The sequence below is a fragment of the Phaethon lepturus genome, unplaced genomic scaffold, assembly GCF_000687285.1.
Source record: "Phaethon lepturus isolate BGI_N335 unplaced genomic scaffold, ASM68728v1 scaffold392, whole genome shotgun sequence".
NCBI classification, from domain to species: domain Eukaryota; kingdom Metazoa; phylum Chordata; class Aves; order Phaethontiformes; family Phaethontidae; genus Phaethon; species Phaethon lepturus.
The window spans coordinates 7,820-22,205 of NW_010525276.1; the positions used below are offsets into that span (position 1 = coordinate 7,820).

At 42.7% G+C, this 14,386-nt stretch overlaps 1 protein-coding gene across 1 annotated transcript in view; it reads right to left on the minus strand.

Annotated features, from left to right (window-relative positions):
• GCH1 (GTP cyclohydrolase 1) overlaps positions 1-10,850 on the minus strand; it is a 12,223-nt gene extending 1,373 nt beyond the window's left edge. Inside the window, exons 1-6 of the mRNA XM_010282672.1 lie at positions 10,744-10,850; positions 8,686-8,824; positions 6,549-6,665; positions 6,043-6,156; positions 3,732-3,787; positions 600-631 (exon numbers count right to left, since the gene is read on the minus strand). Of these exons, the coding sequence (XP_010280974.1) occupies positions 600-631; positions 3,732-3,787; positions 6,043-6,156; positions 6,549-6,665; positions 8,686-8,824; positions 10,744-10,850 (565 nt within the window). The remainder of the gene's footprint in view (positions 1-599; positions 632-3,731; positions 3,788-6,042; positions 6,157-6,548; positions 6,666-8,685; positions 8,825-10,743) is intronic.
• Positions 10,851-14,386: the final 3,536 nt, after the last annotated feature.

Below are 14,386 nucleotides of genomic sequence, written 5' to 3' on the forward strand. Positions count from 1 at the left end.
AAAGGAAATGGAGATAAAAATGAGCAAAGTAAGAGAGTCTATTGTCCTGCAAAGCTTTACCTCCTGCAACTCTAACACCCTTTTTTCACCAGTCTGACACCCAACAGTCACTAAGACTTCTGTCAACAAGGACAGGCTAAATTGAACCTCAGGAAAACAACAGCAGGTGAGCCCAGCCCAACACCTCTGATCCTGCAGCCTCCTCCACTTCTCACGGGCAAGCAGGCAGGCGAGAGTCTGTAACATAGCAGCTCTCACTTCATCTCTTCAGACAAGAATTCTTGAAGGCATCTCTCAAATTATCTGTCGGAGAGTTCATCTCCAGCAGCATCCAACTAGTTTAGTTATTCCTGGCAGCTGTATCTTGTAGCACATTCATCCTCTGAATCAGTTACTGCCTACATCTATTTTCATAGGCAGATTTTACCCCTCGCTGGAAACGCAGGAGCTAAGACGACAGATGAGGAACACCTGTTCAAGAGCACAGTGTTTTTCTTCACACTAAAATTTGCACAGCTACAGTCCACCTACAATTACCAGCACCCTGAGCTGGCCAGCAAAGGACTGCACACAACAAAACCAAAAATTCATCTGTTTACCTTGTAATCTTCTACTGTATATTTCCACAATCCTAAAGGAGAAAGGAAAGAGACAACATTATACTTATTCCTATCTAACCATTGTCCTATCTTCACAATTAACTTGACACAATCAAACAAGACCACTGTACAGATCCATGTCCTTCCTGGAAATCCACACAACATCACGCTGCTGCTCAGTCCCTGGCCCAGCACTGCTGAAGGACTTCCCTTAGCACATCACTGTCTCTAGTGATGAGTCCCCCCTACTACCAGCCCAGAGACTGTTTCAGGGTCAAATCTGTCACTTCTCCTTAGAGCTTCTTCTGTTGGCTGTTACTGTTGAGTTACCTGTACCATCACCCACCTGCATCACACAGTTGCAAGGGAATCCGTGCCCAAAGAGGCCCTGAAAGTTAATCCTTGAACTGAGGTCAGACTAACTCCTTCTGCTTCAATCTAAACCAAATGCTGTTTAAAGGACAATTCAGATATTGGGATTTCCAGAAGGCTACTGAAATTAAGCAGGAGATGTTTTGGATTCTTGCATTTAACCACAGAGTTAACTATGAACAATGAGACAGAATTGGTTTTATTTAAAAACAGACACTCTCCACCCATATATCACACCATCCTTCACATTTCAGCGCAGGGACCACCTTCGTGCTGCTCTCGAACCTGACTTCAAATTTAAGCCATTTGTAGGTCAATGCAAGTGATACTACCATGATTTATAACCACGGTACTATAACCCACACATTTAAGGAAAGTCTTATAACTGCTCTGTAACTCAATGGGTTATTCATGCCAACCTCAAATGCTTAATTACACATCAAGTGGCCATGTAAAGAAGTTGCTACAGAAAGCTTTAATACCCATCTGGTCAGACTAGACAAAAACCAGACACTGAGGCAGTCAGTGGGATTAGTTACAGCCTGAGGCATTAGTTGCAAGAAACATTTCTGACAGTGAGATTTGCCTGCTGTTTTGGAGAGAGAATTATATGCAGAAACTCCCCTCCAGAAATGAAATGGTTGGGTTATAGCTACTCTAAACAAAGCAACGTAATATTTAGATTAAATATATGGATAGGAAACAAGCTGATGCCGAGATATTTTTACACTGGCATTGCATATAAGAAGTCCTATAAGCATGTTTATGTAAAAACAGTTACTTGCATTAGCATTTTCAAGCCTGAACTTGAAAAAAACAGAGATATTTGTTTACTGAACACAGGTCATCCACAACTACAGAAAATGACCACATTAGGCTAATCCTATTACGAAAGATTAGGCCTACAGTACCAACAGCCTCACAAAGCTTTGTTCAAACACTGGTTGCATTATATAGGGCACAAAAGGGAAGCACTACGTGGCCCACCAATCTCTTCATGGTAAGCACTCAAAAGCAAGTGAGGACTGAGAACATTTTGTTATACAATAATCTAATCTTTTCACTATTGCAGTATATGGGAGTTTTACCCTAACTTGAAAGAGGCAAGATTTAACCTTTCGAGCACAGCACAAGAAGCCTTGCACATAGTCATACAGGTTTCTATACTGAGAATAAAGAGGAGGAAAACTGTAGACTTCTAGCGCCATGTTGCCACTTGCATTAAAAATCATGAAAGACAGTTTTGAGCTCCTTTTTATATCTGCAGTTCAGAGGTACCTAGAGACCAGAGCAAGCACAAATCAACTGATGCGTATTTCAAATGCGATCCTTAACGCTGTGTTCAGGCCCTGCAGAAATGAAACCAAGTGCTTAAGACAGTCTCTTCAGGAAGGATGTTTGCCTTCCAAAATCCAACTCAAAAAAGGCCTTCACCACTTAAAGAGATCCAGCCACATGAGTGCCAGCCAACACATGAAACAAGCCATGAACTGCCACATGGGCATCCCCAAGTGTAAGCAGCTACAGAAGGAAAAGTCTTCTGCCCAGCAGCTGCAGTGCTGTCAGCTCAGAACCTCATCCTACAGCTTCAGTACTTAGGTACAGCCACAGGAAACACATACAAAAAAAATTTATGTGTTGAACTGCCTGTTTTGGCCTTTTAATCAGAGGAAAGTCTACTCCTATAAGCATTGCTAGAAGCCATGAAGATGGCCTCCCTGTAATGAGTTACATTAGCAAAGATGTGACCTCCAAGGGCCCTTCCACTCCAAACCAAATTCACTGTTGTGCAAGCAGAGCACAGAACAGAGCTGACCAACTTTAAAGCATTGTAGTGTCATATCCTACACATTTCTTACCTGCTAAGAAAACCCAGCAGGCATGCAGATTTACAAGGCTAATTCTCATTAGTATTACTGGAACTACAGCAAGATTAACAGACATTATCAGGGACGGTATAAGCAAAACCTATGTGGTCTTTCTGAACTACAGACAATTTTTCAGATTAATTTCTCAAGAGACCGTTCCACTCTGGTCCCCAGTAATCCGCTTATGGAAGAGACCTACCATCCCCTTCCCCACCAGAACTAGAAACTGTCACTTGATAACAAGACTCAGTGCAACAACTGATCCAAGGGCACTTGCTGAGGAAAAAGCCATTTTACATAACAAATGGATTCCTCAAGTGTATCATAATTGCTTTGTTTCTTAAGCTGAACCTTATCTATACAATCTACCCCACAGCTCTCTCAGCAGGTCTCAAGTGAAAGAAAGAAATGCCAAATTTATCTGAAGAGTCAGCTAACAGATGAAAGCTTTAGGTTCAATTTCAATTCAAACACAATAGAATGTGTTCGTTTACAGTTTGGAAGTTTTGGATTTTTGTTCTCATCAGTCAATATACACAACAAGCAGTAAACAGCTAAAGATCCCCACTAGTTTTTGTGGCCTGCCTTAGAACATGACCAAATTCTCTGTTGTACTTGCTTCTGTGCTCCCTGCAGACATGCATGCTTTGGATGAACGTACAAAAGCATTACAGCTCTACTACAGTCGACTGATGTGAATTAACACAGAGCTCTTAAGACTTATCTGTCCTCTCCACAAAAAACATAATGCTGAGGATTGGTCTAAACCCAAATCCAGGACACAGAGTGGGTTGAGCTTTAGAAGGGGACCAGATTATAAAGATTAGCACAGTTAGCACAGCTTGGAATCCTTTTTACAAATTAGCATCACTTTCATTACATTAACACTTACCTAGCAAGCTTGCTGAGGCCAAGTACTTGTTTGTTAGGAAGATAGCCAATATGTACCTAAACAGAGGAGAACAAACCATTAGCAGAATCAAAACCACACTTCCAAATGCATATGAAACTCATGCATAGAGAATGAGATGTGCATTTGCTCCAGAACTAACTCTGGAACAGTCCAGAAGTCCTAGCATGTGGGAGGAACATGCCACCATGCAAGCCTGAAAAATTGTGGAGCTAACAGAGACTGTAAATGTCTGGTGAGGTCAGTGTCCTGGTGAAGAATAGGTAAGTTTTCTGAGGGGGAGAAAAATTACAACTCTTGATTCAAGAGTCAAGGCTTATGTTCCAAGTCTCAGGAATGCTAGAGCTCTACTACATTTGGGTACAAAAAGCAGTCTATTACTCAGCACAGCGCTGTTCATCTAAAACAAACATGCTTTTATTCCAAGACCTAAAATGGATTTAGGGAACGGGAGGGAGAGGGACTGTACTGTACTTCCCGTGAAAGTTCTGATGGCAAGAAATACTTAGCCACCAAAATCAGGCTGCACTTACTGATTTTATTTTTTTCCTGCTTTGGTAGTACCATAGATCACTAAGATTAAGTCAACTTCTATCCTGCTCGAATATGGATTTGCTGAACATTCATACTGAACATGTAGTTGCACTAAGTTGGAATAAATTCTTGAGAAAAGCGCTCATATACAAAAGTAGGGGGAAAGTCATTTAGTTTCTTGTTTTTAGAAAGCAACATAGACTACTGAATTCCAGTGGGTTTACAGTTATAACAGATTATAAGCCAGCATTTGTGTCACTGTACTAGAGACTTGAAAAATTAGCCAAGATACAGTAGGGGAGTGTCAGTGTAGGATTCTGTCTTCGCACTCTGCCTAGAGGCCTCATCTCAGAATCCTGTATTGCTGTACCTGCAATTAGAGGTACCACAGTGCACCTAATTACCTGGCTAACTTGCTCATTCCTATCACTTCTGTTGGGTAATCAACCCACTGACACCTGAAAAGACATGAAACATTTCAGATAAATTAAGAGACACAACTTAGAAATAAGCGTTGAATCCTGTTCCCCATAGAGTATTTTTGTGAATGTCTTTATTTCATTTAAGATAGAACTGCAAATACAAGACCTACTGGTCAGTATTTGCAGCCTGTTTGATGTACCCAACAGGAGAATGGTTAGTCTGAGAATATTTAGAGGCATACCAAGTCATTTAGCAGACCATTATACGAGCAGGACCAATTCGGTGTTTGCGAGGAGATTTCTCCAAACCACACAGGCTAAACAGCTAGATGTAAAAAGAATGCATATATTGCCACAGGAGTAACGAAGAGAATATACACAGTACGTGTAACCAAGAATAACAGGCAAAATAGAAAGCTTGCACAGAAAGAGAAGTTACCTTGTTTTCCAGTATAAAATACTAGCAGTAAGAAAAGAAAGCAGATGAAATTGAGTTGACTCAACTAAGTAATTGGCTGGTTTCTGTTAGGGTTTTCATTTTTTGGAGACAGTTTAGTTGGAACATGTGTGGTACTGATCGAATTTTATAGACAACAAAAGCACTCACTACTCTCTGGCCTGCAAGTACTTTATGGTAGAGCAGATGGATCAGAATAAGCTTCATCCTTCTGTGCTGATATGAGAGTGAAGGGGCTGAGATGTGCAGAAGGACTACCCACTCTGAACCCTTCATCACATTTACAGCGGTTAACTTGAGAATTTTTATTTTGTTTTTGAAGTTATTGGCATCACAATTTCAACCGCATCTGAAACACCAGCCCCCTTCATGGGAGTCCCAACCTAAGCAGCCTCCCACTAATCAATGTTGATCACCCCCTCCCTGACTGGGCTTGCTTATTTAAGACAGGGCTGCTAATCAGAAGTTTGTTCCACTCACAGGGGTTCCTGAGGTGAATGTGCACTAGATAGCTCTGAGCCAGAAGCTAAATCCGTGACAGAGCCAGCGTGCAGGGTGAGCTGGTTTAATATCAAGATGTCTGCCCTCAAGGCTTGCCGCTGCTTCACGAAGAGCTTTGATATGAAATGTCAGAAACCATTACATTACTTAGACTAGGAAAGGTTGAGCATTGCATTTTAGGAACTTAAATCCAAATAAAACTCACATTAATTAAGGAGGTCTTCCTTATTTGTATTCTGAAGATTAACTTCTAGAATCATAGCCGTAAGCAGTAAATACTTATAGCTTTAAAAGCTTTGTAGTTACAGCTACAAAGTCTTTTACATATACTTTAGGTCTTTTATCATGTATTCCCACATTTGTTTTGTGAGGAAGTTACCTTTCCAACAAAAGGAACGAGGTGATGCTCACACAATGAGAACATGTCTATGTCCTTCACAATTACCATCTCATCATGATCTTCATCAAAGATGGCGTCATTCAGAACATCTGAAATTAAACATTTGCATTAAAAAAAAATAAATGCATAAGCATGGAAGGTTCTTCCAGCCAGTATCTGAGAAAGCTTGTAGCAAGAGCATAGCGCTCTCAGAACTACAGATTTCAGGGTTAAAGATATGGGAAGCAAGTAAGGAATAACTCACAAGTACGCTTTGGTTTGCATATGATCACACAATTGCCACAGTGTTATGTCAGACTACCTATGTGCTACACCAGAAGTCAGCCTATAGTGTTTTATATAGTTTGAGCCCAGGTTAGGACAAGTCTAGTCTTTGCAGAATCGCCGACATCTTAAGAGCAGTTAAGACTACAGCTGATAAAGCCAGTGCTGAAGATGAGATGCTGCACATCTCAAACTGGGCTTCCATTAGTGCTTCCACATACCACAGCCAAAGCTGAGCCTGAGGTTTGAGAAGGCACCAAAGTGGTTTCTTCAAACACTTCGACACTGGCATCTTCAAGAAGGCTTTGCATGCAAGTAAGATACTCTCTTATTTCATCCTGAAACAGCCAGCAACTGTTTAGGCATACACAAAAGTCAAAGAGACAGATCTGTATCCACAGACTGGGGAGAGATGTGCTGTCCTGAACTGAAAGCAGGCACGCATATGCATGCTCCAGCCTAATTCTGCACCTGACAACACAGAATTGAGGTGGAGAAACCCAGAAAGATAGAAGGAAGAGACAGCACAGTAAGAAAAGGAACACATAGCGTGACACTTTGTTAGTCCCAGAGCTCAACAGAACAGATCCTCAGCTGATTTTTCAGATTCTCAGCTGATTTTCCAGATTTAGCAGTCCCCCAACACATCCTCAAGCAATCCTGATACAGGTTACAGCAGACCACTATAGCCTCCACAAAGACCGCAGGCAGCTAGACCATGCTCGGAGAGGTTAAAAGTAGAACACCCTTTTGAAGGACAAGAGAGAAGAGCTGTATACAAGAGAGACAGGACAGAGCAGCAAGAGAGAACTAGCTGTACAGAAGGGCTGATAATCAGAACAAGGAACTCTGCAAACAAGTTAGCTTGGAGCCGCACTGGCAATTGGGGTTACTTCCAGGAACCAGAGTCACATATACCATGGCCAGAAGGGGAACCAGGGTGCTCAGGGACTGCCCTGCTTCATCCACAGTGGAGCTTAGCACCTGCAGTGACAAGTACACAAATCTAATAGTTGTGTCTGCTCTACTTGCCTTTATGCCTTCCCCTGACATGCACGTACACCTAATGGCCACCATCTGTTGTCGATAACGTATCATCATCATGGAGCATTTTAATTTCCTGCTTGCTATCAGCACTACGCAGGTAACCCTGGAAACTGCGCGCAAGATGTTCTGCCTGCAACGCACGTTCTTTCCTGAGAATGGCTGGTAACCTGCAAGACTGAACCCCACAAGACTTCTGATCAGGTCAGACGGCAGGAGTAGGGGCCACGAAAGAGGCCAGGAAAAACTCTGTAAAGGCACAGGATTTTGTTCCTCAAATTTCAGAGTCTAGTTTACACCAAACACCGTTAGAGAGGATTTTGATTACATGGGGAGCATCATGCAGTTGTATAACTATGAATTCAACCAGGAATAACCAGCATCTGAAACAGAGCAGGCTCAGGGGAGAGGGAAAGGGAGACAGAGCAGCCGTCTGGGTTCTTAGCTCCCTCCCGCAGCACTCTGCAGACATGCCATTTCGACAGCAGAAAGGCAAACAGTGGTTTCACAAATCCTGCTACTGTGCCCAGCATTATTAAAACAAAATCCAAACGGATCCATGAAGTATCTCCAGAGCGACTGCCGCTGTTATTAGACCACCAGCTTGGCTCATACCGGCCTTGCCAGGAGCGTATCAGAGCCTGATGTTAGATATGGATTTACGTCAGCACAGTCGCAAAGCAGACTGTTCGGAACAATCCAAAACGGCCATGTTCTCATTAAGAGTCATGGTAATGTGTGACACAGTGTAAGGCCAAAGCTACCACACAAGATACTTCAGCCGCTCAGTCTCATACATATGTACATATATATGCATATACACACTTATTCATGTGTAAAAGATGTATTAATATATCCTTACAGACTTTATCTGAGGAACCTAACTCTATTACTGGAATCCCGAAGAGCCACATCATATCATGGAGACAGCTGTGAGCCCTCTTTTAAAGCTGGGGGCAGGGGGGTGGGAAGGTTAAGTGGCCTGTGAAGTACCACACAGGCAACTTCAGGAACAAAACGCATCCTTCTCACGGCTAAAGCAAGCCAACAGGAACACAAAGGTCATCCATCCTTCTTGCATATCCCCTCTTGAGGCTACAGCCCAGAGTCACAGCAGTTTGGGCACTACCCCCCGCACAGCCAAGGGAGTTTTAGAGGTGTGTAAGGAAACAGATCACTGCGTCAAGAATATAACCACAGAGCTGTAGAATTGCTTCGTGCGTCTCACTTACACAGGCCTTGCCAATTTTGCACCTTGGATTTATTTAAGGTTAGCAGCAAGTTGCGGCCAGATCACAGACGATACCTGCTCACCCGCACAACCTCTGCGGTCATGTCTGCAGCAGGGTGTGCTGATTTGAAGTCAGCACCAGTTACTCCTTGAGAAGGAGGGCCAGAGCCCAGAACGGAAGAAATCAGCTTAGTGTTAGCCCCTCCAATAACCCCTTCACAACTGCCAGATGACACGGGGAGACAAAGGTAAAACAAAGTGTGAGACTGAAGGCCACTACCTGAGTAAATGGCCACAGTGTTAAGACAGACCCAGTCACCCCAACCCTGCCCCAGTCCCTCCCACTCCCTCTTCACAAGCCTGTTCTCCTAAAAATAAGCATAGCTTGAAGCTTGTCTATCCCTCTTTGAAATCCAAGCCTTGCGTTGACAAACGAAGAGTTAGGTAAGAGTAAACTGTGACAAGATGCTGTGCTATGTCCCACCACAGCACTTGTTTTCAGTAATTACACAGGAGAGACCTGTCTGGCAGACTCAAACGCTTTGTGCAGGGAAGCAATACCATTTTATCTTACTTTGTCTGCCTTTTTTAGTCATTCAATTTGCAACAGCATCAAACAGGGCCCCGACAAGCTCAGCCTGCATCCTATAGCACATGTTCTGGAAAACATAGAGCTGAAAGGACAGAAGGGGAAACAAGGCCTCAGATTAACCAGGCCAGAAGCAAAGCTGTGGACAAATTCATGCCTGTTCTTCCGTTCTTTCATCCTACCTACAAGACCACGCTGCCTGCTTCACTAGCTTGATTTCAGTTTTCTCATTTGGAGGCCCCAAAACATTTACTCTTGCCACTCAGGGCAAGATCTAAAAGTCATGTTGTCCCTCCACAGGCCTGCCCCAGTTCACACAGAGCAACATGGCTGTTACACTAGCTGGGTCTCGGCTCTAAAGTACTCACCTGCCCTTCTAATGCAACTGCATCTTTTCCATCCCTTCCTCCTGTGGGCACCAGGATCTTCAAAGCAAAAGCGCAAAGGGCAACAGGGCTTTTAGAGGGAAGGAGGGCTAGAAGTAAATATTGCTAGCTTGATTTCCTGACAAAGCAAGGTACCTGCAGCTCAGATGGGCTCCTCCTCAATAGGCTACTTTTCCTTAATACAAAAAGGAAATCCTTCCTCTTAAATGAAGTAACACTCTTAGTCCCTCCAAGTACCACCTACGTAATCATCCACATCAGTAGGACAGGACTACCATCTCCTCTGCTGGAAAGAAGGTGGGTATGTTCATACGTCCTCCCTTGGCCTCTCAGTCATACCTCCCCTCACTCAGTTCACAGCTGTGCTCAAGTGATGCCACCAAGTTCTGTTTATAAGCCAGAGGAGACTGCAAATAACACCATTTTTATTTTCCACCACCTCAGAAAAGCTAAGGGAATTTACTGCTTAAGTCCTTAAGCCTAGATACATCGTATTAAGAAAAGCTAAAACACGAATTAAAATATATGGCTGGGAGGAAGGGACAAAACCAAATATTTTATGTACAGTTGGGGTGCTCTAGATTATTCCAGCTGATTTTTCCTTCAGCTCAGAGTTCAAGTCCGGGCATAGAAACTTCAGCGGACTCTTAAAACTGAACAGTCATTTCTGCTGCAAGTTAATTCCTGAAACAGAGCAGAATTAATTTTTCCCCCTCTATCTTCAAAAAGAATTGATAAATGCAAAAATCAGAATTGAATGAAGACAAAACGAGAAAGACCTTTTGGGATTTTGCGTCAGAGCTAAGCAAAAAGACCTGTTGCTATAGAAACTATTTGCATGGCTTTAATGTAACACAGGAAAGCAAAAGCACCTCTGGCAACCAACGAAGCGAGAGCCCACCCGGCAGCTGGCTCAGTAGGTGAAGGGAACGAAGGATGGCAGCACTCCGCAGGGCAGCACTGCAGCAGCTTCACAGCCCTCCAGGCATCCCATTTCTACTACGTCTGGGAGACAGAAGAGTGAAGTGATGTAGGTTGTTCCCGTTACAAGTTTAAGTACCTCCCCGTGGTGTTAAGTTGCCCCACTGCTCCACTTGAGAGAGGAGTCAGACTGAAGACTGTTCAGTGTCAACAGGATGAAGGCAGCCTCAGAGATTCCCTGTTACCGTTCCTTGAGCTCATTCACCCTGGCAGAGGCATAAGGCACAAGGCTCTCCTGATACTCATCACACAGCTCCAGACTGTCCTCGCTGGCAGTCCCTAAGCTCTCCATGGTGACCCATAAGTTGCAGCAGGCAGCTGAGGCCATCATAGGAATGGGTTCAGGCCACAGGAAGCAGATGTCCTATGAGGGTGGTGGGGCGAGTCACACCATACCAATGCTCATTAGCTCAAACAAACTAAAGTACAGGCTGCAGTCAGGTACCTCCTGCTCTCCTGGGAACACAGACAAGAGTTACACCAAAACCGATGGCAGGGGACCTTGCCTACATGAACTAGGAACAGGTCATGGTTTGGAGGATACTCCAGAACAGCAGTGCCACAAGCCAGCAACCAAAGGCTAACCATTCACTAAGGCAGAATGAGCTAGGGTATGTTGGCAGATACCTTTGACTGCCTTTCTCAAGAAGTTCCTCTTCCTCTCAAGACCAATGTAATTGAGAGAGCAGGAGCCATGAGCCAACAGCTGAATGTGTGGTAGGAAACCAACAGACTACAGGGCCAGAATTAGATCTGGAAGGAAATTGCTGTAAGGAATTTCAGTTGCTTTCAGTTGCTGCTGGGCAAGTAGTAAGATGTAGTAGAATCAAAACTGAAACCTGTTACTTATTCAGGTGATGACACTCCAGGATAACTGCAGTTAGAGAAGATATTCTAGAAAACCAGCACAAGAAAATTATTGCAGCCTTCCGGTGTTCAAAAGGTACCAGAAAGTTATTACTCATAGACAGAAAAGAATCAGGTTACAAAAACACTCATTCATATAGAGAGAGTTCATACTGCTGCAGAAAGTTAATGACTTCAGGTTGCTAAGAAAGGGAGTGATCTGGGTGTGTCAATGCACAACAGAATTACCATTTGCTTCAAGAAGTCTTGAAGAGCTCTAAAAAAGAGAGTGCCTAAGATGCCACATTATATTTAAATAGGCAAGAGTTCAAAAGCTGCAGAGACAATTAAATGGGCACTATGTGGCTTCCTTGCCATAACACATTTTCCTAACAGGAAACAAAAAAAACTCAGACACAAAAGAATTTACAAGTTTGACTAATATTTCAGATTTCATCACTGAGACACCAAAGGATTAGAAACAGACATTCAACTTCAGACAGGAACATTTGCTTCAGAAGCAAAGCTTAATTCCTCAGTTAACCAGTAGAGAGGTGAACCAGATGTGTAATTTAAGGTACATTTCATAAAAGCAAAAATTGAGGAAAAGCATTATTGCTATTCAAGTAATTCTGGCCATCGTTTGTACAGATTTGTTTCTTTTCCTATAAGACACCTTTCTGTGTTGCAGTGAGACTCAGGTTTATTCATAAGAGATCAGTTATTGCAGAGTCTCAGATGAAGCTAAGATTAGGTTCTAGAAGTTGTCCTCTGCCAGGAGGTTTATTAATATGAGGGAAAGGAGGGTTATGTCAGATGCTCATTACAATGTATCAGAATTTTCAATAACCATTTCAATGTCTCATGTCATAGAAGGTGCTGAAAGTCCCCCCCATCCACACTTCTTTCTGAAATCAACACACAGGAAAATCAGAGATGAAACAACACTTTGGAAAAGAAACATGAAGAGATCAGAAGCCTTTAATAGTTAAGATCCAAGAGGTTAAGACGTTTAATAAATTCCCAACAAAACCCCAAAAAAGCTTAACAAATCTGGTTTTGCTTAAGCATTAACGGGCAGAGAAGATCATCCTGGGAAGGCCTGCAGTCCTAGTTCCCAGCAGAAACGACACCACATCAAGTACCTGTTCCAGTACGGTACGCTTCACCCAGGCAGGGGTAGAGGTTGAGGAAAGAAACCCCCAAGAACCTTACTCAACTTGTATCTCCCACCCTCCAGTTTGTAAGAAGCCACGGCTATACCAGAGTAATGTTGATGTTTAAGTTACTACTAGGTTAGACTGTTGCATCTACGAGAAGCAAGAGAACTAGCAGTATCTTGTTTCCAGGAAAGAAGGAAGTAACTCACCAGCTCTTTGCAAAGGGTAGTGCTGCTGATCAGCCAGCCTTGTTTAAGGCACTGCCTATTTTTACGTAGCGATGCTTAGCACCTCTCACCCACAGCACACTGAGTAGGCTTGGAAAAATTTATGCGCTTACACCATTGTTGTCATCTGTCAAAATACCAAATCGACACAGACAAGAAGATGAAGAAAAGAGTATTAAGGTTGCATTTTTTCACCCTTCACCATAGGAGAAGCACATAAACTAATGAGAGAGGAAAAACAACATACACACAGTTCAGAATCTACTGTATGAGACCTAACTAGTTGTTACTTGCTTTAAAATAAAAATTGCACAGAGTCACTTAGCTTCCAGGCAAATAAAACCTACATGCAGTCTTTCAAACCAGAGAGCTTCAGAGAGCAAAGTTACCTTCTCCTAGCATTCTGATTTTCATCTCCCTGTTAAGCATGCTGAAAGGACAGCTGAACCTGCCAACATGCTTGAAAGCTAACATACCTACCAGAAAAGTCTTCTAGCCTTTATTCATGTAACAACTATTACCAGCAAGTACACTGTTTAATAAGCATGCTGTTCTACTTAGAGTGCTTATGGCTGATGAAAACAAGTTAACTTCCTACTGCAGATGCAGGCAGCTTGTTCAATCCTGTGCCTAACATTTCCTACAGGATTACACAACCAGAACCAACTCCTTTATGGTTTACTTTTTGAAGCCAACATCACTGATGCTCACCGTAACTGACACCATTTCTGTAACTTATCAGTTATCTCTGCTTAACAAGATTGATTCTGAAGTCTTCAGCTTCAGTTACAACTTAATACTGTCTGCAATCTTGTATGGCCATTTATTCACTCATTTACTGCATTTGCACACGCTTGTGCTTTGTAGTATTTATACAGAGGCTCACAGACAGCACCCCCCAGTATGACATTAAGCCTTTAGTAAAAGGAGAGACAGATCTCTCAAGGTTTAGTCTTTTTGTATGGCAGACAATTGCCTGAGCCAACTATAAGAATGTTACAGGCAACCAGCTATCAACAGTCTGGTTCACCTCTATTATTATTCTATTCTCGCCAAGAGAGCAATATATTTACTTTGCAATATAATTTACTCCCAGAAATATAAAGCTGACAGACCTGACCCTGGAAAAGAAAACAAGTTCTTGGATGCTCATGCAAAAGCAGTGCATGAAATTGAGCAGTCAAACTTTTGGTATCCTGTCTGCTCTGACATCCTTACCAACACAGGAAGCGGTTTCTGTTGTAATGGCTGTTAGTTTACACAGATGTCCAAGTGTGAACCACTAGCATTTTTAATCTGGTCCCCAGGTGGATTTTATTTGAAACCACTGGAGGCATTCTTGCTCCTCCAACAAAAGCTTGTTGACTAGTACTGTAGAAGTGAGATCAAGACATTTGAATACATTTTCTCAAAGAAAGAGGTTGAGGCCTTTAGTAAAGCCAGGATTAATAAAAAGACATAATCTAGAAAGAACAGCAAGAGCCAGATTTAGACATTTAGCAAGTAAAGCCTACTAATGGCTCTGAAATGCAATATTGACCAGCTGCAGAACTCAGATAGCAAAGATGAATAAGAGGTAAAACAGGAACACTCTT